Source organism: Phascolarctos cinereus, unplaced genomic scaffold (genome assembly GCF_003287225.1).
Source record: "Phascolarctos cinereus isolate Bilbo 61053 unplaced genomic scaffold, phaCin_HiC Scaffold_726;HRSCAF=1367, whole genome shotgun sequence".
Classification (NCBI taxonomy): domain Eukaryota; kingdom Metazoa; phylum Chordata; class Mammalia; order Diprotodontia; family Phascolarctidae; genus Phascolarctos; species Phascolarctos cinereus.
In genome coordinates this window covers 245270430-245297858 of record NW_027556098.1, presented here as the reverse complement: position 1 = coordinate 245297858, position 27429 = coordinate 245270430, and the positions used below count along the sequence as shown (strand labels likewise).

The 27429-nt window shown below is 32.8% G+C and overlaps 1 protein-coding gene across 1 annotated transcript in view; it reads left to right on the top strand.

The window, feature by feature from the left end:
- NBEA (neurobeachin) overlaps positions 1-27429 on the top strand; it is a 776021-nt gene that overhangs the window by 142309 nt on the left and 606283 nt on the right. Inside the window, 4 exon segments of the mRNA XM_078147053.1 lie at positions 647-844; positions 1571-1704; positions 19014-19122; positions 25682-25834. Coding sequence (XP_078003179.1) covers positions 647-844; positions 1571-1704; positions 19014-19122; positions 25682-25834 — 594 coding nt within the window.

Here is a 27429-nt window from a genome sequence, read left to right as displayed (position 1 = left end):
CCCTCCCTCCCTCTTTCTCTCCCTCCTTTCCTCCCCCTCTTCTTCCTTCTCCTCTGTGTATATGTGTATGTATGTATGTGTGTTCTTTTTATAATGGCCACAAACTGGAAATAACTGAGTGCCTATCAGTTGGGGAAGGACTGAAAAAAATGTTATAGGCATGTAATGAAATACTGTTATGCCATAAGAAATAAACAAAAGGAATGTTTAAAAGAGACCTAGGAAAACTTATATGAACTAATATAGAAATAAATGAAATAAGCAGAACTAGGAGAGCAATTTATACAATAACAACATTGTAAAGACAAGCACTTCTAAAGGACTTGAGAACTCTGATGAATGCAGACTAACCATAGTTCCAGAGGACCAGTGATTGTACATGCTGCTCACCTCTTGACTAAGAAGTATTGGTGTTAGAATGCATAGATCAGACATGTATTTTTGGACATGGCCAGTGAAGCAATTTGTCTTGCTTAGCTATGCATGTTTTTTTTACATGGATTTTGTTTTACTTTTTTTTTTGTTTTCTAATGAGGGGAACAAGTTTCAGGGAGAGAAAATAAATACTTGTCAGTTGAAAAAAAAAGTTTGAGTATTATATATTGCTTTTAATTTCAGAACATTTATTTTCCTATTTTTTTTTCAGAGCACTTTCAAATTTAAATCTGAGAGTGATATTCACCTTGCTGAGCATCATAAACAGGTTCTATATGATGGGAAACTTGCAAGTAGTATTGCCTTTACATATAATGCTAAGGCTACTGATGCTCAGCTATGCCTAGAATCATCACCCAAAGAAAATGCATCTATTTTTGTACACTCCCCACATGCTCTCATGCTCCAGGTTGGTTTTCATGCTGTGTTAAATGTTAAAATCATCATAATCTAATGTATACTATTATACTATAATGTTTGCCCTCTTTTATTTGGCTTGTCTAAGTTTAGTTATTACCTACTGTTTTCTTGGGATAGAATTTTCTTCTATTTGAAAATTTACCTTATCACATTTTAGTAGCAAATATAGTATCTTTTATTGCATAGCTGCTGTATTTAGTTTAATTTAATTAACTTCTTTGATATAAATTTAAAATTTTATTGATTAGATGAATCTATCCTAGTTATTTCATGAAGGCTATATGGTATAATGACTGTGCTGTCAAGAGTTTATGGATTCATATCCCAATTCTGACACGTTATTACCATGATATCGGGCAAGTTGTTTATAGAATCAGAGAATTTGAGAGTAGGAAAGGATCTCAAAGGCTAGACCAACTCATACATGCAGGTTTAATTTTCAGGGGTCCTAGTTTTTTCATCTGTAAAATGATGGGGTAGCCTACAAAGCCTGTCAGGTCCCTACGTGATTTATGTCCAGCTCAATAAAGGCTCCTACTTGTGTTTTTTGTATGATATTATGTTATTCTATACTATAATATTTCATAATTACATATTAAAATTTGCAAGCTATTTTAAAAATAATGTTGCATGTATGTTATTTATTAATATATAGTGCATGGGTATAGAGAATATTAACTAAATATTTAATTCTTATTGTGTTTTTTAAACATAGGATGTGAAAGCTATAGTAACACACTCAATTCACAGTGCAATTCACTCAATTGGAGGTATTCAAGTACTTTTCCCTCTTTTTGCACAACTGGATAATCGTCAGCTCAATGACAGTCAAATGGAAACAACAGTCTGGTAAGTTTTCTGTGTTACATATTATTATTGATATTTAATATTTGGAGAGCATTAGTTGTGTACTTAAAAAAAAATAAACCGCTAAAACCTGGTTCTTAACTTTTGAAATGATAATATAAAGTTTTAAAGACACTCAAACTTTCTTAACCATCTGAAAGGAAGATTTGCTAGATAGGCTATCAAAAATTCTTATCTGTTCAAACCTCTATGATATAATTTAGAATAAATGTTTAAACCTAGAGTCACTTTTGCACACTTTTTGTTTGTGTGGGTTACCTATGGGAGTTCTGCTTAATTGAAAAGAATTTTGAGAAAATGTTTATTTATATAATGATTTGACTGAAAGGCATATAATTTTATGTTAAATAGTGAAATTGCTTTGTAATGCTGTTGTCAGGGCACAAGGCAAGAAGAATATCTATTGATGGGATTTTTTTTACCCAGAACTTTTGCTGTTTGTAGTTACGTTTCGGGGAAAACATGATCTGACCCTGGTTTATATAATATCATGTAATAATGATAGGTTTTAGTGAAGTTCTCTATGTGATTTTTAGAAGCAAATTCTTAAAAGTTCTTTTTCTTTTTAAAAATAATTCAGTTGATACAATATAATTTAATGTTATACATTAGTATAATATGTTAGAAATAAAATATGGAATGAGAAAGTCCATATATGAAATTTCATTTACTGTTAGGTTAATTGAAAAGAGAAATGAGATGTAGGAGCATCAGTCTTTTACTTAGATACTAATACAGGAAAATGTCATGAATTTATATACACGCATATATACATACCCATATTTGATATTTTTTGTTGGATAAAAATTAATAAAATTAAGGTGTTAAGAAGAATTCATTGTTCTGTGAGCATGCATTTTGCTCATTCAGCTTATAGCATTCTCAGTAATATTCACACCAATAGAAACATATGTATTTCAATCAAATAACAAAGACTGAACAAAAAAAGACTCTAAAGTTAAATCATGCAGGTTCCATCTGTTGTTCGATTACTTTTTTTGTAGCAATATGATATTGTGTAAAGAAAATCAGTAATTCTATGGTTTGTCCCCACTGTGATACAAACTTCATATGTGACTTTTTGTACTTCTTGTAACCTTTATGTTTTTACTTAGGGAGGATATTTCTTTCTTGCTTTATTGAGTGATGTACTTAATATTAATTTGATGTCATCAAAGTACTCTGAGCAAAATGTCTAATATAGAAGTAGGAGTTGTGAAATTTTGTTACTAAATATTTGCCTCAAAATAATGTCATAATTTTTTTAATCATCAATATAGAATTTATTAAATATTTACTATGTGCAAGGAGTTGTGCTAATTACTGAATGATACAATTTGAAGATTAGGGAAGAGAGTTAGCAAGATAATATACTTGAATTTGTGTCCAGTGAAGAAAATAACATGTAACTGATCATGAATTTTTTTTTATACAGTCCTAGAGGTGAAAGGGTCCTCATTTATTCAACCATATTCTTTTGCTTCAAGGCAGAGCTGTCTTTTGCTGTCTTTTTATATATATATGGCCAATCACACTTCTTTAAAATCTGATGATGTCAAGTTTTTGCCACCTCCCTTGGATTCCTATTTCAGTTTTAAATTTACCATTACATGAGGACATGAATTCTTTTATATAACCTAAACATCTCTCATTCTAGGTCTTTGTATAAAGATGAAGGACAAAGGGACAACATCTTCTTAACACAGGAATATTTTAGTGTTCGACTCTTCCTTTTTCTCTTCCTGTCTTTACCCTGAGAAGCTTCTGCTCTTTGAGCATTCTCTGTTTGGATAAGGTTATGTCCTAAAATATATCATCCTACAAGGCTATCATTTCATTCTTAGGCATACATGTTGTTTTGAGACTACTCTTGTGTCTATTATGTGATCAATTCTTCCATTTGAATTATTACTTTGGTTTTTTTTTGATTGCCAAGTAAATTGATATCTAGGGTTGTATTTTTTTATACAAATATGTGCATTAATAGTCTAATAGCAAAAGGATTTTAAATAGAAGATTTTAGAACTTGTTTTACTAAGTTGCTCAGTACGGTCTCTTCCTGCACTTGATAATCATAGGTATGTGGCCATAAGTGAAGAATTTTTAGCACTTCGTGATTTAAAATATTGTATATTCATTGAATTGGAAGGGTCCTTGAGAAGACAATCATTCTTTTTGTTACTGTCATGCTTAATGGTCTCTTTTTTGTTAAAAATCTTGGGAGAAGATTTTGGTGATCATTCTTGCTACATTTCATTCTAATTCGTAATGGAACTCATTTTGAGGAGATTCTTCTATATCACCCATGTACCATCTTCAAGGATTTTGGATTCTAATAAGTTTGTAAAAGATTGGTTATAACCTGTTCTCTGTATTCTCTAATCTAATCTATATAGATGTGATTTGAGGAAATAAGCTTAACTTTAAGTAGCATTGTAGATTGTCATCCCTTTGTCTTCTTATTTTAGCATAAAATTTTCTAGTTCCCATGCCACTTCCTAAATACTTTCAGAGCAGTCCCTTCCTATGATTCTCACTCCTGATTCACTTTTTGACTTTTGCTTGCCACCTGCTGGTTGTTGAGGGCATTTATATGTTGTATCAGTGCATGGGTTCATAAATCTGGCAAAAGAGATTTCTATTGTGAAGTTCTTTGGACTTAAACTTATTCTAAATACCAGAAACAAATGGTCAGTCTATGTTTGAGGCCAGAAAATTTTGGGCAGTTTTACAAGGTAGATAGTTTATGCCAAGACTCTCTTTTATTTTCACTTGGACTATAAAGGCTAAGTTTTGTGTTTCAGTGAATTTTTTGATGTTTTTAGAATGATTGTTTTATTTCACTTCTAAGATTGAGCATTATAGTTGCATAGAGGGAATTGAAAAAGTTTAAGTGAAACAAAATATCCAACAAGAGCATAGTCCTTTTCTCATATATGTTGTTAAAGATTGTAATGATTTTATTAAAAACATTTGCTTTTTTTTTTTTGGAATACTGCACAGTTGTGTAGAATTTTATTTATCTGGAATGGTTTATATGGTTTGCTTCTTGCATAGTTCTATTCAGTTCTGTTCACTTTGATGTTCAGAAGGTATTTTGTGTCATCAGTAATTTGAATGTTTCAGTATAATAATGTATATTGTCATGAAATTCCTGTTTTCAGCAGGACTTATGCTTGAGATTTTTGTAGTAGTGATGATAATTTGTCTTGAATCATTTACTTTTTTTCTCTGTCCTGTTGTCTAACAACTATTACTAGGTAGACTAAGACTGGAAGGCCAAGTCTGAAGCTTAGGTGGTGGGAAGGATATATGGGTGAATTCTGTGTTTAAGTTTTTTTCCACCTTTTTATTTAACATTTCAATTAATTAATATGTACTTTCCTTCCAACCCAAATCCCCAATTTAAAGAAATACAAAACACTTGTAAAAATATGCATAGAATGGGGCAGCAGTAGATAGAGTACTGGCCTTGGAGTCAGGAGGACCTGAGTTACCAAAAAAAAATATGCATAGTCAAGCAAAACAAATTTCAACATTGTCCATGTCTAAAAATGTGTGTCTCATTCTGCGTCTTGTATCCATCATCACTTTGTTAAGAGGTAAGTAGCATATATCATCATCAGGACTTTGATATCCTAGTTGTTGCATTGGCTATAATCTTTTCTTTTTTGGGGGAGATCTAGGCAGTGGGGTTAGGTGAGTTGCCTAGGGTCACACAGCTAGTAAGTATTATGTGTCTGAGGCTGGATTTGAACTCAGGTCCTCCTGAATCCAGGGCCAACACTATATCTACCGCATCACCTAGCTGCTCTCGCTGGTTATAATTCTTAAGTCAAACGATAGCAACAACAGTATTTGTATACTTACTTACCTAGCATCTACAGTTTCTTGAATCTATAGTTCTGTTGAAGTGGGATGACCATATCATTTGTTTCTGATTCACTACTAATAAGTTGGCTTTGGGTTGATAAAAATAAGAAAAAAACGATTGGTAGACACAAATATGGAGATATAGTATGTGATAGCTTTCTTACTATGATTGGAGTGGTGTGAATAGATTAGTATAGTTCCTCTTTCTTCTCTCTACGTATTCCATCCAAATGGCACCATATCCTAGTGATCTTAAGCAAATTTAGCCTTGGGATTTGGGCATGGGGCTGGAAGAAACATGGGTGAAGCAAAGCAAAGGCTACAGAGAGTTCTGGAAACCACTTTTTTATCTGCCATAATCAGGAAAATGAATTAAAGATCCCAAAAGATCACACATTGATAGGGAAATACACAGCTGGAGGAGAAAGGAAAAGTCAATGAATACAAATATAAAATGTCACAATGTAATATATGTGAAAGATAAATATTCTGAATGCAAGTATTTTTGGGAAAAGTTTTTTTTAAGCTATGTTTTAGCTTATTTTAAGTAACACCAAGGAAGATGTAGCTTTGGAGTTTTAGATAAGCGTTTGAGTGGGAAAAGGAAGTGTGTTGTTCAAAACTTGTTTTGTAGTTTTTCTTCCTTTTAGCCTACTCTTTAGTAATTAACATGGAACCCAATGTACGCAATATTCATAAGGCTATTTTATGTCTAATTGAGCTATGAATTTGGGTCATGCTTAGTGTAACATGTGGCTTTTCTGGGTTTGATTTTGTTGGTTTGTCTGTAATGTTGACTGTAATTTGAAGTTTTGTAAATGGAGTGATTTATAGACAGTGAAATTATCTCTTAAAGGAACCAGGCCAGTCTTACGATAAAGTAGAAAACCTTTCACTGTGAAATTCTAATAGGTTTGATGAGTTTACATTTTGAATACTTAGATTTCTTAGAGTGAGAGCATATCTGTAGTTTTCTGAATTTATCCTGAAATCTATCTTTTAAGGAGCTGCTAAACAGTAATGTCTTTAGCCAGTTTGAGTTTTATGATCTTTTCTTTCCTTTGTTCTTCTGACAGTCTTCTGAACCTGGAAAATTCATAAACTGTGTAGTCATCCCCTCAGTAATTAAAAAGCCATCAGTCAATGAAGAAGTATTTCTTTAGTACTTAGCATGTGCTGCACACTGTGCTAAACTTTGAGGAGACAAAGTAAAAAACAGTCTGTACCATCAAAATCAACTTGTTGCCTTTTTTTCTTTTGTAAGATATGTTTAAAATCATAACAGGGAAGAGAAACAAAATTACTACCGCATTTGAATTAATTACTTTTCTTATAGAGGACTCTTTAATGAAAGGTAAATTAAAACTCTTAATTTATATTTCCAAAGAGATTCTTAACAATATTCTTTCTTTTGTAACTTATTAAAGGAATCTTAATTTTAAAATATATTTTACCTAAATGATTTTGACCCTTAAATTGTAGTCATCATTTGTTGTTTTATCTTTTTGGTTTTTTAATTTGTTTAATTGAGAAGAGAAAAGTTTCTTGGAGCATAAAGCACATGAAATATGCCAAATGTATGAAGAAAACTAACTAAAAAATTCTTTCAGCTCTCAGTGCAATGAAATGGGATTTATATTGTCTGTTATGCAAATGAATTTGTAAAGAGTAAAAAACAAATTACATTGAGTATTCCATTTGAAACATTGCAGAGAAATTGTAATGCAGTATTCAGAAGGCCTTGTCTTTTTTTGCCAGTCAAACCTTAATACTCTGTGGAAGTATCTAATAAATATAATTTAGGATACATCTAAGTATTTAATGAGTTTGTGGATCATTAATTAGAAACAATTCTTTGTTCTATTCCAGAATTAAGGATTTTAATTCATCATCCAATCAGCTTAGCTTGTTGCCTGTAGCTTTTTTTTTTTAAAATGCTTTTTTTCTTGGTTCAAGTGATGATACTCCCACCATACTTCTGTTAAGATATTTCTTTTCAATTCTGGAATAATTGCCTTCAGTTTTAGTCTAATTTTAAGCAAGTTTTCTTCCTATTGTTTTTGAAATTACTGCTTTCTGTGTGAGAGATTGCATTTGTAGAAAAAAAAATCTTTACAATTTCTTATTCCTTAATAATAGCAAACTTTGAGGCCTTAGTGGTAATGGTTGCCATTGACCAATAATAGCTTATTCGCAATAAAGTTGATTGCCTAAGGCTTGATTGAGCCATATGTGAGTTTAGAAATATATACTTTGTAAAAGCTTCTAAATTCTGTTAATGTAGCTTCCTTGATTATTTCCCCTGCAGTATGGCTACTCTTATTTCCTTACTGTATTATTTTAACCATTGTGATTTCCAGAGCAGTGAACAGTTGTTTTTTATTTATTCTCTGTTAGTACAATAGTTTTTATCCCTCTTCTATGAGTTTACATAGTGGCTATGAAACAAAAAGATCAAAGTTATTTAATTGACTTTGAGCCTTATGACAATCATTGTGAACATGACTCAGTTGACATAATAATGAGTGGAAAATTGTTTTTACCTGGCTACATTCAAGCTGTATCATTAGAAATATATGAATGTTTCTTATAATACTTGGGGCTAATAATAGTGAATAATTCCAGCCTGCCTGGTCTCTCTCTTGTCCTCCTTTGTCTATCAATGCAGGCAAGTGGACTGTAGGCAATCACAATTAGAAAGGAATTCAGGTCATTTAGGCTAACCTTTGTGTAACTAGGACCATCTCTGACAAGTGGGCATCTATCTTCAATTGTAAGACTTCCTTCGAAGGGAACCCAAGGCATTCCATACAGTTATTGAGTCAATGAACATACATATATTAAGCATATACTGTGTCTCAGACGTTGTGTTAAGAAGCACTGGGGATACAAAGAAAAGCAAAACATAGTCCCTGTCTTCAAGTAGTTCATTATCTAATGGGACAGGAAAACATGCAAAGAACTACGAACAAGCAACATATATTCAGGATAAATTGGAGATAATCAACAGAGAGAAGGCACTAGCTTTATGGTATATCAGGAAAGGCTTCTTGTAGAAAATGACACTTTAACTGAGGCTTGAAAGAAGCCAGAGAATCTAGGAAGTAGAGATGAGGAGGGAAGAACATGCCAAGCTCAGGGGACAGCCAGAGAACATGCCTCGAGCTGAGAGAGGTTGTTTGAGGAATAGAAAGGAGGTCATTATAGGTAGGTCACTTGAGGGTGAATGAAATGTAATAAAACTGGAAAAATGGGAAGAGACCAGGTTAGAGAGGGAATTTAAAGGTTTTATATTTTATTATAAAGGCAATAGATAGTTTAGTTTTTGACATGTTGAGTTTAAGATTTATATGTTTACAGTGTCCAGTGGGCAATCAGCATATGGGACTAGAGGTCAAGAGAGGTTAGGGCTAGACAAATAGATCTGAGAATCATCTGCATGGAGATGGTGTTTGAAAGGTGGCTTAATGGATAGAGTGTGGGACCTGAAGTCAGGAAGACCTGAGTTTAAATCCAGCCTCAGATACTTAGTAGCTGTGTGGCATCTTCACTTCTTTTTTGCTTCAGTTTCTGCTTCTATAAAATGGGGGTGATTGTAGTACCTACCTCTCAGGGTTGTTGTGAAGATGAAAGGAGATAATACTTGCACAGTGCTTTTTGCTGGCGCAGTTTAAGAGCCTGGCATAGAGGGAGAAGAGATGGAGGCTTAGGACAGAGCCTTGGGGACACTCATGGTTAACAGGCATGACCTGGATGAAGATCCAGCAAAGGAGATTGAGAATCTGTGTTCTGACAAGTAAGAGAAGAACCAGGAGAAAACAGTGACATGAAAACCTAGAGAGGAGAGAATATCAAGGAGAAGATAGTGATGGACGATATCAGAGATTGCAGAGGGGTCAGGAAGGATAAGGACTGAGAAGAGGCAATTAGATTTGAGGCAGGGAGATCAACTAGTAGGCTTGCAATAGCCCAGGCATGAGGGGATGAGGGTGTCTTGCAGCAGTGTTATGCCAGTGTCAGAAGAGAGAATGGAACATACATAAGAAATATTAAGAATTTAGAAATGATAGGACTTGACAGCTGATTGGATGTGAAGGAATGAGAGAGATTGAGGAGTTGAGGATGACAACTCTCTGAAACCTTGACTTACCAAGTTTTGAAAAGCCCTGATTATTATAAATTATATGAATAGATCAGTTTCCTAGGTTCCAAATAATATTCCATTTGAATAAAATATTAAGAATAGACTATTTACAAACAAATGTAAATTCCAACATACATAGCAGTAACTGGGGCCACAGCCTTCAAAACTGAGTCTGGGCCAATTAGCCAAAACCAGGCCAAAAAACCTACAATTTTTCATAAATATGTACATAAATTTCCTTCTTCATTTCCCCCTTTCTGTACCTGTTTTCTTATTAACAGGAGTTTTTTTTGGGGGAGAAGTAAAAAAAAAATTCTGCAAAATATGTATGTAGTAGAATAGTTTATTGATGGTCCAAATCAGAATTTTCTGTGCATATAGCATAAAACATGCAAGTGAAGATGAATATATTTTTTAAAGTCCTAAGTTTTGTAAGGATAAGAAGAGTTTAGGACTCCAAGAAAAAAAGTAAGAAGCCCAAAGTAAGGAAGGTAAGTGATGGGATCAGACAAGCCAATCTTTATTTGGTATCCTATCCTATCTGTTGGTGAGGTTGGCATAACTGCTTGTGAATCTTGTTTAATATCTTTGCTTTATGTTATTTTGTTATTAAATAGAATTAAGCAAATTTTAAAAAAAAAGCCTCTACCACAAAGTAGCCTGAAGACAGTGCAGAGTTAACACCTTTGCTCCATTTATGTTTATGTCATCCTTTATACACTTACTTAGCAAATGTTTATTGTATGCCTGATATATGCAAGATATTGTACTAATTTCTGTTGATAATAAAAAATTGAGTAAGAATGTTGTCATGGATCTTTTAATCTAATAGAAACATCAAAATATAATATTTTCACTAGCTTTTTTGGCCTAGAGGTCTTGTTATATTACTTTATTATTTGAGCCTGACTCATTCTTGCTTCATTTTTTTGCTGACTGTGCAGAAAAGCCTTCTGAAATATTTTGCATCAAATAATTTATGTATTATTACTCATGTGTTTGTATTTGTGTATAATGACTAGAAAATATTTAGTAATAGTTCTGTTGTATTAATTAGCTATAGCCTTTTATTTGGCCCTCAAAGGCATTAATTTTAAGGTTACTGATGTTCTTCTTGGGTAGCATTTTCCCTAGCCTTTAAATTATTATAGAATTATCATATTGAACAGAAACTCAGAATCAAGATATCCTGTTTTTAATATCCTGAAATTTAAATTTATAGAACAGATGAAATTAAGGCATAGTTTCTCAATTTTAAGAAGTGTAAATGTTAAAGTCTTTTTTAGATAGCCAGCTCACTTAGTGAATTTAAAATAAGGCAGCCAGGTGGCATAATGGATAGAGCCCCAGGCTTGCAGTCAGGAAGCCCTAAGTTCAAATATGATCTTACATATTTATTAGCTGTGAGACCCTGGGCAAGTTCATTTAAACTTTCTCAGCCTCAGTTTCCTTATCTGTAAAATGGGAATAATAATAGGACTCCTCTCCTAGGGTTATTGTGAGAATCAAATGAGATGATAATTGTAAAGCACTTAGCATACTTCCTGACATATATTAAGTACTATGTAAATGTTAACTATTATTATTATCATCATCATCATCAAAAAGCTAAATTTGCAAAAGTTCACTAAGATATAACTGTGAGGAATACATACTTTGAGTAAAAGAGCAAGCTTCTCTACATATTTGATGGTTAATGAGCCAGTCAGCAAGAATTTATTAAGTGCTTACTGCTTGCTTAGGCAGACTGTTAATTGCCAGGATATAAAAAATGGCAAAAACAACCCTTGCCCTATAGACACTCACATGCTGATGGGGAAGGCATCATGTAAATAACTAGGTACACTATCTTTTAAGTCAATTCATCATTATTTTCTGTTTGTTTACTCTTATTTAGGAGATTTTAAGTCTCATAGTACTCATACACAAACCACTTTAAATCCAGATATTTAGCTAATATTTAAATTAATATTAACTAAAATAAAATTAATATTTAGTAAACAAACTTATTTTCTAAAAATTAAACATTTTATTCACTGCATTTAGTAATTCTTTCAAAAAATAATCATATTTTTTGGCATGATTTATTTTCAAACTTAGATAGCATATAGTTAAATGACCTATGCTCCTGGATTTTATATTGTGCATTTTAAACTTTTTTTGGGGGGGGGGTTCTTTAGTTTACTGAGGTTTGTGTAACAGTTTCCTAATTTAATTTTTTAGTTTTAAAAGTCATAACTTTATTTTAGCATCTATTTTTATTATGATATATCCTAAGTCCTGAATGCTTTTCCTTATTTTCATTTTTAATGAAAATATTGAAATGAAAATATTTTAATGAAAATATGTATTGAAAGTATTTTCATTATTAATCACTTTCTACTTGCTTTATTTGACTTTATTGGAGCCAGCACTTGTATTTTTTCTACTTTGCTGTTTTTCCACAAGCATTTATTATAGTATTTTTGTTTACCTTTCCTTTTAAATTCTAATGAAATGGTTGGGGGAGGATGTTGTTTGTTTGTTTGTTTGTTTTGGATCATAGTACCACCTTGGATTATTCTTTTTACATGTATTTTCTTCACCATTAAGAGCACCATTCCTTCTCTTGTTTTAAACATTTTGATCAGATAATTATTTCATGAGGCTAAAACTATGAAGATTAGACATACTGAACAGAATTTATCTCATTTAGTATCATTTTTGTATTTAGGACACTAAAATTATTAGTTTTTTTTGTATTGGAATACTCAAATTATTATTTTCTTTATTACAGTATGAATGATCTATTTTATACACACACACACACACTCACACACTATAATATGCAGTATCATCATCATTCTGTAAAGGCATTCAGGGAGGAAGAAGGGCCAAACATGTAGCTAAAATACTGTGATTCCATTCCTCTTTTCCTTCCAGTCTGGGGAATGCACCCTGGATCTGTGGTTGGAGATGGCTTTAATAAGAGTTGTGTTTTTGGTGACCTAGGGAAATAAACATGTTGTCAAAGTCATTCAGTGAGCTATAGTTAAATTCCCAGGAAGACAAAGGAACAGATTGCGCACTAGTCCTGGGGGTAAACTACGGATTGCCTGAGAAATAAGAATCTAGAGAACATATCCTGTGTGGTAAGTTTATACAGCAATATGCTATCTTGAGGTTTGCCTGAAGAACCCTGGTTTCACAATGTAGAAGCAAACCATTTATTGGTGGTCAGGCTTAACTCCTTTTCCCTCCTTTCTAGGAAGTAATAACTATAGTCTGGACATTTTGAAATCTACTAGATGAGAAATGCAGCTTCTCTAGATGTTAGTCACCAAGACAGATCAATCACTGAGGTTCTGGGGCATGCTCAACTTAAAACAATACTCTTCACTGTTGTGGGAGTCCCCCTCCTCCTCGTATCTCACGATTGCTTGCTAAATATATTTAGACTGCTTAGATTCCAGATAAGAATCAGTGGGAAAATAGAAAAAAATCACTTGACTCTTTCTTTCTGCAAGTAAAAAACACTTGAGTAGACAGAACAGCCAAGTAATAGTTGTGGTTTTTATATAAACATTCATGCTATTCCTTGTTTCATACTGGAATCTTTTCTAGAGGTTGAGGCCTAGGCTGCCCATTAGAGAGAAAGCACATTTCCCCCCCTTTCTCTCAGGGTATAATAAGTGGAGTAGGCCTATGTATGAATTGTGATAGTAATGTATCCTCACCCACCAAAATAGCTGTGTAAATTTTCCTGATTAGTAAATTGGATTAATAAGGAAATATTCATGGCAGGATTAAGAGAGTATGAGCTATGAGTCATTTATCATTAGTGTGGATTAATTTAATTTAGGTTTCTTTCCTAATGCCTAGCTGAGATGTAGTAAGGAAAGCATTTAGGTTTGGGTAGAGGGAAGCAAAGGAGTAGGAAGTAATTGTTGTCTAAGAGGCCCTTTGGAGCAGGATAGCCCTAAGTGGGAGCTTCTGTGTATTCCATATACTTTAGTGATTTATGATTCATTGATGTGAATATCCTTACACTGATGCAGATTGCAGACTCTTCCACACCTTAGTATATGGACTTTATGAATAGGGTCTATACTATTGTCATTTTGTGAATCGAGGATTCCTAACATATTGTAACCAAAAAACTCCTGACCTATGGTCAGTCATTTAGTGTGGAGTTTTAAATCTACCTAGGCTTGCCTTTGAATGTAGTATGCTATAGTGCTTATAGTCAAAACTTTTCCAGCCGGAATTGTGGAGTAGTGAAATGAATGCCAGATTTAAAATCATAGAAACTGGGCTTCCATCCCAGTTTTCCCATTTACTAACAGTATGACTTTGGCCAAGTCACTTTCCTCTGGGCTTTAATTACTTATTTAGCCTTTCAAATTAAAGTGTTTGGTAAAGAATATCTAACATCATTTCCAGCACTAATCTGTCAACGATTCTATAATCCTATGATTCCTGTGGAATAACTTTCAAAAATCCAAGCTCTCATCATGTTAAAGCGGCTGACTTTTACATGTCAGCATAATAGGCATGTGTACATCAATAAATGTTTTTGTCAGATGCAAAAAAGCTACATATCTGTAACATCAAGATTATATAAGTTTTGATTTTCTCAGTTTTGGCGGTGGCAAAAGTAATGCAATATACCTTAGTAGATTGTTACCATTTTGGTCAGCTACTGAAACACGGATTCTATTTGGTATCTGGTTGGACTCAAAAGAGAGCCACCATGGAATCCTTGTCAGTCAGTCCCCTTTAAATTTCTAGATTAAAGTGCTTGAAGTGTCTGATAAGTAATGAAAGGCCTAGACCTGAGGTGTCAAACTTAGTGCCTGCAAAACTCTTTTTTTTTTTTTTTTGGTGAGGCAGTTGGGGTTAAGTGACTTGCCCAGAGTCACACAGCTAGTGAGTGTTATGTGTCTGAGGCTGGATTTGAAGTCAGGTCCTCCAGGGCCGGTACTTTATCCATTGTGCCACCTAGCTGCCCCTTGCCAGCAAAACTCTTAAGTAAGCCTGAACTACATTAAAATTTATTAGTAAATGTTTAATAAAATGAAAAAAGTACAATACAGTGTTAATTTGTAATTTTCTAAGTCAGTATTGGGATCAGTAGGGATCTCTTTCTGTTTTGAGTTTGACCCCACTGACTTAGAATCCCCAAGCATCTGTGCTGGGCTGTATGCGTGGTGCTGAGGATCCAAAGGAAAAAAAATAATCTCTGCTGTTAAGGAGCATTAATATGTCTAAAGAAAGGATAGCAAAAGCACATGCATTAAGTATTTCCTCTGGTGAATTGTTTTAAGATAATCGTCTTCAGTATGGTCCGATGTGGATATATTCATAAAATTGAGGACCACATATAGCTAGGATTATTGATACTTGTTTTAAATCATTCTTTTAATTATTTAACTGTCAAAGAATAAAATTTTACTAACTTTTGGAAGGATTTTTGAGTAATTAGGGAAGAATTATTTTTGATATGTCCTAAAATGGTTTCCTTCATGCTGACTTTTTCTTGTTGCTAGTATCATCTTTATTTAGGAAGAGTTTTTGCTCTTAACAGGGAGTAAATAGATGGCATCAGGTAACTCCTCAGATCATTTCATTGTTACATTCTAGAGAAGTGGAATATGTTCTTAATACCAAACAATTTTTGTGAAGCATTTATTAGTGCTAAAGTTAACTGGACCTTCTGCATATGCCAAAGTAAAGCATTATTGTGTTTCCCCTCTTCCTTTTATCTATAGTGTTCGAATTCCCTTTGCAAGTTTTTATTCTGTCATTAAAGAATTCACTGATCAATTATCTGTTGCTAGTAGGTTTTACCAGCCTTAAAAGTGACTTCTAAATATCTTTAAAAAGGAGAAATCATAAATATCAGCATCCATCTTGCTGTTTCTCTACATTTTAAAATTAAATAGCATCTATTGAAGTGTTCTCTTTATAGTACTTCCAAGTTGTAACACAAAAAACAAGTTGAACAGATTTTCTGACCTTTAGCAACTTTCTTCATATTACTAATGACCTTATTGATTTATTCTTATTTAAGTCAAAATGTTTTCCAAATGTATTCTTTTGTCACAGTATTTTGTTTCATGTAATGAATAAAAAGTCAACATTTCCTAAAGCTCTTGAGATTATGGTTGCCATGAATATAATTTATCAATCATTTCTCATTGGTAATTATATTAAACAACATAATTTTATGTAAGTAATTTCTAAATAACTTAAAGAATCCACATTTATTAGGTTTATATATTTATATTTAAATCTAGCATAGAGTTTAATTAGAAGAACTTGTATTTATAGTTTCTAAATGTTTTCTGAGAATTTTGCATGTATGTTAGGAAGGTAATAGTTTCTATGAATAATAGGCTAGTAAGCTATAGAAAGAGGAAATAAACAAAAAAGTTGGGGGGAAGGTTGTCATTCTGTCTTCTTGATGATTCCCAAGGAATCTTCCTTTTAAAAGTGTGAAATTTCAGAGAAATATTGCTTCTTAACTTAATTGTAATTTGTTAAGAATTTTAAGATTCATTAATTTTAAGGAAAATTTTAGTAATAGATTATCAATATCATCCAATATTCTTTAAAAGGTAGGTGAGAAGAAAAGGCACTCCTAAAGCAGAATTTATTCTTTTTATTTCAAGAATATACTATAGTATAGTGCTATCTGTTGAAAAGTTTAGCAATTTTACAATATAAGAATTAATACATTTTTGCTTGTTTTAGATAAAATGTGACTGAAAATTAGTTGCCCAGTATTGTTGTACCTTTCAACAGAATGGTAGATTATGCTTATATTAGCTCTGGTTGACATGGATACTTGTTATTTTGGTATATATCTTTAGTTGCTCAGTAGATGACCTGATGTGTTCTAGACAGGAAGTGGTATGTAGGAGTATAGGAATGGGCTGAAGTATCCTTTATATTTGCCTTTGTATCTAGGGGAGTTGGAAATAGGCAAGAATGGAGAGAAATTTTGTATGGCAGTACACAGAATTTTGCAAGTTTAATGTGAGCCCTGCAGCAAACCGATGCATTTTAGTTACTGGTAAGTTTGTTAAATTCTGTTTGAAAATGTTCCTCTTGGAAGATGGCCATCTAATTACTTTTACTTCCACCATGTCAACTCTAACCTATTTTGAAGGTTCTTTTAAATGATATGGTATTGCTAATATATCCATTGGTTGCATCTGTAAGTTCTGAAAGATTTCACTTAGTAAATGCAATCGTCCTTTCAGTTGCTGACTTAATTGATGTTGATGTCCTTTAAAATTCCAGCTAGCTAAGTTTTAAGATTTGGGGATAAGAGATAATGAAATTAATGGCTTTTTTCTTCGTGATTAAAGTCCATGGTGTTTGGAGGTCAGATTTAATTTATTGGATGCTTGAAGAGACGGTTAGTCATGAAACAAAATGAGGAAACCCATGATATCCTTGTAATTTTAATAGTGATTCTGCATAGGAGAGGTATCTCTAGTATCCAATATAGTTTTTTTGGATTATTTGATGGACTATTGTGAGGCTTTTCTTATCTTTCTTTTTGGAAATATTAATATTTAGGAACTATATTCACCTTCTTCCACCTCCTGACCCTAAAATCCTTAATTCACATTTCTCTGAGTTATATGTATAGGTTAGGAAATCATGTAATCTACATACTACAGGTGTTATTGATCTTTGCAGTCAATCAGACAGAAGTGCTAGGTGCAATAGAATTTAAGAAGCTAACACTCATAAAGTGCCCTTGCCTTTTTGCTTGTTTCATTTAAATGGAAGTGATTCTTATTAGCTTTAATTTGATTATTTAGTATTTGTGTCTTTATGGGAAAAGTTTATCAATACTTTGAAGGAGAAAGTTACTAGAATATCACTGAATTGCAAAATTGTGTAGTAATTAAAATTTTGTGGTTTGACATTGTAGGGCCAGGTAATATTTTTGCTCTCTTGTATATAAAACTTTATTTTCTGGCAAAGGAGTCTTTGATTTTTGGATAGTATTTTTATCTCACCCATATAAAATACATCATCAGCTTTTCTGTCTTTTCTAATGATTTTTCTAATTTTGACATTAATTCTATCCTTGATTGTAAGTCTGACTTTGAGCACGATTAATATTAATGAAACATAAATTTAACAGAGTGCCTTTTTTGGTAACTGTAAAGAAACATGAAAAGTTTTCTTGTTTGGGATGACTATAGAGTAAAATTTAAAGCTTGTCTTATTTCTGGGATCATTTTCAACCTTTCATCCTATAATTAAATTTTATTTTATATTGATTATGGGACATAAATATTTTAACTATTAACTTAAAATTAATTTCCAAATTACTTTACTCAAATTACTTTTACTCAAATATATGGAATGTCAATTTGGTAGTATTTGATGGATTAAAAAAAACATTGTAAGTAGGATGTTAATAGTCTGAATGTCAGTGCATCTTTTCTTTTAAATTACTGATTTTTATAATTCTGTGGTATGAACATAAAGGATCAAAACATTCATAATTCATCCTAATACATTTATAGGTCCACAATCCTTCTTAGAAAGTTTGTTCTTTCTGATTAATTTGTCAAGTCATTTCTTGATGGAATTTAGTGAATACAGGTTTTTTTGAGTTTACATGCTTGTACATCTCAATTTGTTTGAAACCTAATCATTTAATTTTTTAATCTTTTCAGTTTTTTCATATCTTTGCTTAAAATGAATGCACATATGACATGTATGTGCATATATGTATGTACATATAATGTAACATAATATGATCTCTACCTCTTTTAATAGTGTATCCAGTTTTAGACAATAGAGGTTTTCCTATGTCTTTGCTTATATATTAATGTGTTTACATTATTATTTTGTAATTTTAAAGTAGGCCTTTAGTGTTGCCTTTGGTAAAGGGATTCAACCTCTGATGTTGTATTTTTACAAATTCAGAGTTTCATGTTTGGATTTGCTTAAAGTGGGTATACCTCTGTGTGTGTGTGTGTCTGTAAACTGTGCATGTTTGGACTTTGTCTACATCAAAGTCCTATGTTCATGACACTCAGGTGGTATCTAATATAAAATAAGTTTGTGATAGAAACTTAAAGAATGAAAGTGTAATTTTTTTCACATTTGTTTTTCATGAAAGGTAATGTGAGAAAATAAACTTTATATTAGATTTGAATGTTATTTTGTTATCTTTTTTCTAATAAAATGATAGTATAAATAGAAATCAACTTATAATCCAATTTTGTTCATTATCTATATAACTATACTTTGTATACAGTGCGACTCTTTTGGCATTCCTCGTTGAATTGCTGAAGAGTTCAGTGGCCATGCAAGAACAGATGCTGGGTGGAAAAGGCTTTCTAGTCATTGGTTACCTACTTGAGAAGGTAAGTAATGATTGTTACTATGCAACTTCAAAAGTATAGCAAATAGAACATAGTTGTAATTATTTTTCTGTTCTTTTCTATCCAAAGGGAAATATTTCTTTCCAAAGTCACACATTTTACAGTGTAGACAGACTCAAATAAGATTTGGAGCTATGTTTTCTTAGGATTTTAAGTTATTAAAATTTTTTGAGTAAAAGGATCTTAGAAAATCAAATTCACAAAGGAACTTAAATTCATTTACTTCATTTCATCTTTCATGTAGTGTAGTTTGTTTTTCAGTTTATCTTTTTGTGTTCTTAACCTAGCTTGTCTATTGTTTAAAACACATTTTTGTTCAGAATATGTCCAAAATGTTTCATTATTTTAGTTTTCTCTTAACTTTTTAATTATAAAATCAAATAAAAAGACTATAACTTTCTGAAATTTTCATTTTTATACTCGAGGTAAACACTACTTGGGAGACCCTTTTCTCTCTATGTTATTGCTATGTTAATATTCTTTATGCGTAAACTTTTGCATTAAGCTACATGTACTTTAATTTAGGTTTAATTTTTAATATTTTTTCTATATTTGCCAGGAAGTTTTCTATCTTTCCTGTTTCTCTTTTGTTCTGATCTTTGTATGTAATTTGGGGTTAGTGAAAGGTTCCTCTCTACTTAAATTTTACTTTGTTGGCATTCACCAATGAGTATTTTAGAAATAGGTCTGTATTTAGAGTGAAAGCATTTATGGATTATCTAAATTTGAAGAAATCATGAGAACATCTAAAAATAGTTCAAGCAAGGCATGTATAGCTATGTTACCTACTTTGTCATTTTATTTACACTCTTTAATTATAGTGTGCTAGAAACTGAGTATTAGAATTATCTTTTCTATAACCATATTAATGAAAATATAACCATAAATTCAGAGTTCACTAAATGGTACTGAAGTTTTATTTCAGTACAACCTAATTTGGATAAATGTCGAACTGCTTACCTTTTCTGTCAGGATGCATTCTTCTTCCCCTTTGAGTTAGTTTGTAAATCATGCTTTAAACTGGAAGATAAGAACTGATTTATTAGTTTCCCTTGCATTGGAAGAAGTGATATTGCAAGTAATGTAATTTCACAGAAAACTACCATAAATATTGTTAGCCTCATTCTTGATAGGGTGTAAATAGAAATAGCTTATGATTGGAAGTTGATATTGACCTGTGACTCTGGAGACTTGGGAGATAAACCACAAGAGCTCAAGATTGTTGGTTAAAAAAGCTAAAGTCATTTGTGGCATTGGAAAGTGTACTTAAATAGATGTTTAATAACATTTGTTTATATTGTAACATTAATTTATAAATAATTTAACTTGCTTCATTTCTCTTTAACTGGCAAACACTGTATAGTTGTTCTACAGATATTTGATAATAGAAGAAAAAACAAATGTCAAACCATATGAAAATAATAGTGATATGTGGGTCTGTCACTGAAATCGAAATTTTGATCATTGGAAAAATTAACCACGAACACCTGAAGGATATGAACAGAGTAGTTCAAGAACAAAGATTAGAGGGGAAAGGAATCTTTTTTTAGAAAAGATCTGCTGTGAAAACTGTAAGGCAATTTGGTTATGAAAATAGGCTTAGGATTAATATTTTGTGCAGTGTATTATGTTAAAATTCCAAATGCATGAGATGTCCAGCTGTAAAAAGTGTACATAAGAAAAAATGCTATAGGAAAATTAGAAAGAGGCATCTTTCAAGAATTCATAGCCAAAAACAGGACAGAAGAAATCACAGAAACAAAGTAGATAATTTTTATGATACAAATTTTAAAAGCTTTTACAGTTACATAATCAATGCAACTACTATCAAGGCTAAATTTAAAAGTATGGAGAAATCATTGCATTAAATATTTTTGCCATCCAAAATATATAAAAAGTTGATAGCTATATAAGAGAAAAAGACATTCCTAAATAGAAAAGTGTTCAATGCATAATGTTTTTAAAAGAATTGTAGGCTGTCCATAGCCAAAATCATTAATTGCCAACTCCAAATCACTAACAAATGGAAAATTACAAATTCAGACAACTCTGATGTTTACATTCATCAAATGTCTAATGTTGGATAAAGATGGAAATAGTTAATGGGAATAGAGACTGTAGGAAGACAGACACACTAATATACTGGTGGTGGAAATGTGAAGTGGTCCAATTGTTGTGGAAGCAATTGGTATTTATGTGAGAATAGTAAAAAAACTTGTTCATACCCTTTGTACTATCAATTCCACCATTGGTCACATATTCCAAGGAGGTCAATGCAAAGGAAACGTTTCATGAATAAGCAAAATATTTATAGTCCAACTCTGTATGATAGTTTTAGAAACAAGTGGGTGCCCCATAATTGGGGAGTGACCAAACACTTGTGGTATATGAATATAATTGAATAGTTTTGCTTTTTTGTGTGTTTTTTTTTAACCTTTAAAATACATTTTAATGAGATAGGGAGTGATCATGAAAACCTCATGTACACAAAGGAAAACATGAATCTGAGAAATTCAGAGAAACATGATAAATTTCCATGAGCCAGTGCAAAATGGGAAATTAATAAATTTCTGTCAAGATATTTCTTTTCAGCTCGTACTGGTGTACTTGATTTATACCAAAATGTAGGATTTAAAATTTTCCCTTGTTAAATTTCATCTTAGTTTCAACTATTCAAGACATTTTTGAATCATGATTCTGTCATGTTGTCCTTTTTCTGACTGACCTTGCTTTTCCTTCCCTTCTTCCTTAGTTATTTATCAAAGATAATCTCTTTGTAGAAAGTTATACTTCAGCAACTTAAACACCTCAAGACAGATGTGTTTTGAGCAAACTTTTAAAGCAAAAAACAAAAAAGCACAAAAGAAATCCTAAGATCTACCTAGTTTAGTGTATTTGTTGATTATTTCTAAATTATGACCATTTTTAGGCCTTTGTCTCTTTCCTTGATTTCAGAAGTAGTATCAACCAATACATTTAACTTTGTGTCAAAAACTTTTCCTGTTAATTTATTCTTACCATAGAAGTCCTTCTACTTTTTCTTCTATATCCAACAGATTTCTTTTTCCTAGTCCAGAAGAAGAAACTGCTAGATGAGATAAAAAAGATTACTTTATGCTAGTAATATTTTACTTTTTTGGGTCACTGCCAGTGCCCCCATTTTAATTTTAATTCTTCATAGATTGGTTTTCCTTGATTTGTTCCCATACAAGAATACCAGAAGAATATTGACGTTAAAGCGATGGGTTTTTGTTTCTGGGAGAATCTTGGGGTTGTTAAAAGTACTGAGCAGTTTCATGAAGGTAGTTCAGCCCACTTTCCCTCTACTGTTCCAAGCTCCTCATTGTCCATGTTCACTGTCCTTTACACACACACACACACACACACACACACACACACACACACGGAATTTTCACTATGGTTGTCCATCCAACTGCATATCAGAATGTGGGCAGTAGGTATTCATCCAATTGGTTTATCTGTGTGGGTGGGTTGACTGAACTCTGTTGAGGAGTGACAGATTTCATTAGGCAGCTTTGCAGTGTTCCAAGACATGATATAATCCAGCCCAGTATCATTTTGAAAAAAGAACATATGGGGAGAGACCTTACTTTTTAATAGCAAATCAATTTTATATTCAGACTCTGCTAGACAGCCTATGTGAAAATATCAAATGCCTTTGTGAGCATGTGTCTTTCTATTCTGTGCCCTGGGCGCACAAAAAAAGGCAAAAAAGATAGTCCTTGGAGGAGGACTTATAATAGAATGGGGGAGACAACATGCAACAAATATATGTAAAGCAGGCCATCAGTAGAATAAAAAGGAAATAATTAAAAGAAGGAAATCCATAGAATTTAGAGGGGTTAGGGAAGGCTTCTTGTAGAAGGTGACTTGTAAGGCTTTATTTTACTGTTTTTTTTCTCAAGTCAGCCAACTATCAACATAAATATAATTGGATCTTGTATTTGACATAGCTTTTTGTCAATTTTGTGACTAAATATGTGGTCTATTATAGAATATCATTTGTGGAAGCCTGCCTCTTCGCTTCTATTACCTTTTTCAAGTATATACCCTTTATGAATGTATACCTTTGATGAATGTGTAGATTATTCTAATGAAAATTTGGTAGAGATAAGAAAGTGTGCATATATAGTTTACAAGTAATTAATATATTCTCAGTGTTTTTTTTAATAGGAGCACCCTTTTTCCCCCCTCCAAGCATTTGATAGCTCACCTTCTTTCAGATACTTTGATAATCCATCTCTTCCTCAACAGCCTAAAAATTTTGCCATCTCTAGCATGTGCCTCCATTGTACGTACTTAGTTTTGGCCAGTTAAATGCTGTTTCTGTTTTCTCATGCAAGCTTTCAGGGTCTAAATCTGCTAGTTCCTTTGGCATTGATAGAGTAAAGTGCTTATCATAAAAAATCTTTGCAGATCTCTCCTATTTATTTTGTTTGTTCTTCCAGTCTCATCTGTCATTGCCCAGAGTTTAGATTCTAAATTTGTATTGCCTTTAGCTTCCATATTTATGTAATCTTTAAGAAGATAAAATATTTGCTGGCTGAGATGCTTTCTAGGCTTCTTGGTTAGGTCAACTTCTTTAAGAAAAGGTGTATTTGTTGCTCTTTTGTCCATTTTTCAGTATCAACATGTTGTTTATGTAGGGCAGGTAGGATTACTCTCAATTGACTGTTTTCTCACTTTTAGCCTTTTGGTTTGGCATTGATTTGAGCAAAGATTTTGATCCGGAAATGGATCCAGGAATGATGAATAAATCATTAACCACTCATTTCAAATCTGTTAAAAGTATATTAAGTTTCATTTTTAAAAAGTTATTTGATGCTTGCCATGTTCATCACCTACCTTCTCAAAATATTTTGGATATAATTACCGTTTTTGTAGTGATGATTCTCATCTACCTTTTCTACCCCAGTGTCTTTGCTGACCACTGATGTCGGTTTTCCAACTGCCTTTCAGGCGTCTTGAACTGGATGTGCAGTAGACATCTTAAACTTAATATATCCAAAATTGAACTCATGATCTTTCCTCTTAAAATATCCCCACCCCTACCTTTCCTGTTATTGTAAAAGGGCAACACCATCATTTCAGTCCTTCCAGCTTGCAACCTAGGAGTCATCTGGGATTCCTCACTGTTTCTTACCCTCCATATCCAAGCTGTTGCCAAGGCCTGACGATTTCACTTCTGCAACATTCCCTGAATATGCCCCTTTCTCTCTTCTGACACTGCCACCATTCTAATGGAAGCCCTCAGTACCTCAAACCTTTATTTCTGCAATAGTCTGCTGGTGGGTCTGCCTGCCTCAAATCTTTCCTCATTCTAATCCATTCTCCATTCGTCCATTAAAGAGATTTTCCTAAAATGCAGGTTGGATCATTCCCAGACCACCCCCACACCCCAAGTAAATTCCAGTGACTTCCTTTGTTCTCTAGGAACAAATATAGAATGTTCTCTTTGGCATTCAAACTCTGCTATAACCTAGCCCCTCCCTTCCCAGTCTCCTTACACCTTACTTCCCAATATAGACTCTTCAACCCAATGATACTGGATTTCTGACTGTTCTAGGAACAAGATGTTCTGTCTCTTCTCTCTGGCTGTCCTTCATTCCTGGAATGTTCTCCCTCCTCTACTGTGGCTACTGACCTCCCTGGCTTCCTTTTAAGTCCCAATTAAAATCCTCCCTCCTACAGGAAACCTTCCCCAACCCCTCCATTGTTTTCCCTTCTTTAATTATTTCCTATTTATCCTGTGTATAACTTGTTTTGTATATGTTTATTTCTGTGTTGTCTCCCCCATTATATATTAAGCTCCTTGAGGATAGAGACTATCTTTTGCCTCTTTTTGTATCCCCAACCCTTAGCACAGTACCTGGCACATAAGAGGCACTTAATAAATATTCAGTGAATTAAATTGATTTACTATATGGACAGTGCTTCTGTATGGTATATAAGCCTTTCACTTTTCTTGTTTTTTACTCCTTAGCCATGTTTTCCAATCTTTTTTTTTATCATCTTTCCCCTATACCTGCCTTTTCTTTGAAGTCACTAATTATTGAGATATATATTAATTTAATTATAAAAACCCATATTTAGGGAGATCCCTTCAGTCACAAAATTTTTTTCCACCATTTAGTTCTCTAGGCTGAAAATGAAACTTTGTTTTTGCCTTTCTTATTTCACTTTTTTAAACTGTACTGAGTGTAGTACATTATGTATATACAGAATTTATTTAGCCAAAGTTGTCCCTAGCAATAGTTACAAAACAAACTGCCTGAAAAATATTTTTTTTTAGATTCCAGCATCTTTTGGAACTAAATAAAATATTTTAAATGGCAGACCAAATTAAAATAATTAAACTGCTTTTATTACAGATCCTAAAGGGATTATGGAAAAAACCCTCAACTGCATTAATACGTGACTAAAACCTTATCTTTTTTTTTTTTTTTTACTATGTCCAACATTTTCCAGTGTGATATTCTGGAAAGAAACTTAATTCTAACAAGATTTTAATTTTTTTTAGTCATCCAGAGTTCACATAACCAGAGCGGTTCTGGAACAATTTTTGTCCTTTGCAAAGTATCTTGATGGTTTGTCTCATGGAGCACCATTATTGAAGCAGCTTTGTGATCACATCCTTTTCAACCCAGCCATCTGGATACATACCCCTGCAAAGGTATTTGGTTGATATTATTCATATTCCTTTTGTTTTAAGATATAGTTTTGATTTGCTGTAATTAAAATATCCAAACAAAAGTACTATAACCTTTTAATTTTAACATGAAGTTAAATGATTTTTTTTGAAGTAATTTTTTAGTTTTTAGAATTGAAGACTTTTTTTTTTCTGGGACTGTGATTTCCTCCATGTTTTTAGAATTACTAGTGTGGAATCTAACTCTCCTGATATAGTTAGGCAATCTTCTCTAACCTAAAGTCTTAGAGAGTTGCCTAGGAGCATTGAGAGATCAAGTGGTCTGACCCCTGTCATACTGCCAGCATGTATCACAGGTAGGGTTGGATCCAGGTTTTTTGTTTTTTTTTTTTTAGTGAGGCAGTTGGGGTTAAGTGACTTGCCCAGAGTCACACAGCTAGTGAGTGTTATATGTTTGAGGCTGGATTTGAACTCTGGTCCTCCTGACTCTAGGACCAGTGCTCTCTCCACTGTGCCACCTAGCTGCTCCTCGAACCGGTTCTTGCTGACAGTAAGGCAAATCTTGCTGACAATAAGGCTATGCCATACTGTCTATCAAGAAGAAATATCCTGGAAGATTCTTTTTCAACCTAGTTCCACTTCCTGAAGGAAGGGAAGGCATTTTTAAAAAATTTCTACTGCTTTGGACTAAGAGTGTGTTAGGCTTGCATGAGATAAATTAAAGAGCATTGAACTTAAAAATCAGGAGATGTGGGTTTTAATCCCAGCTCTGCTGTTACTAGCTGACAAATCTGCTGTTACCATGGGTAGATTCTTTAACTTCTCTGAGCTTCAGTTTCCATATTTGTAAAGTGGGAAGTATGTTTATAGGAACTATTTCATTAAAAACCAAGGAGTTTAGTGTATACAGATCTGGCTTCAAAGTCAGGAAAATCTGAGTTTAAGTACTTCATCCAGCACATTGAAAAAAAACAAAGGAAAACAAAACAAAATCCAACCACCAAAACATCTGTAGCAACATTGTAAGGAATTGGAAATACTGTACCAATCTGGGGAAGAAATAAAGAGGAGGAGGTGGCAGCAGCAGCAATAGTTGTAGTAATGTTCTTTGAAGGGAATGAAGCAGTTTGTAAAGCTATTTTGTGGTTACAATAGGATCTTCATATACACCTTAGAGACTTAATGAGCATTAGCTATTTATGATATAATGAAAAAATTCACAGTAATATTTTACATTCTCTTAAAGTTTCTGGGATCAAAAACATTTAAAAATGAAACTAAAATATGTAACATAATTATATGTTTATGGGTGAGTAAATTAATAAATGTACAATTCATTTTTCTGTTTTAAAAACATTTTTAAATACCTGTGTGCTTGGAATTGATACAGACCTTGGAGATAGAAAAAGAAAAAAAATTATATAATTCCTGACCTCAAGGAATTGAGGCCTTTTGACCCAATTTTATAGTGCTTATGAGGTAGGTATTATTATCTCTTATGTATAATGCAAGTTAGATTTGTTCTTTTTGGCTTCAGGGGTCAACTAGAAGTAATTGGTGGAAGTTTCTAAGTGGCAAATATGTGTTTGGTATCAGGAAAACCTTCCTAACACTGAGAG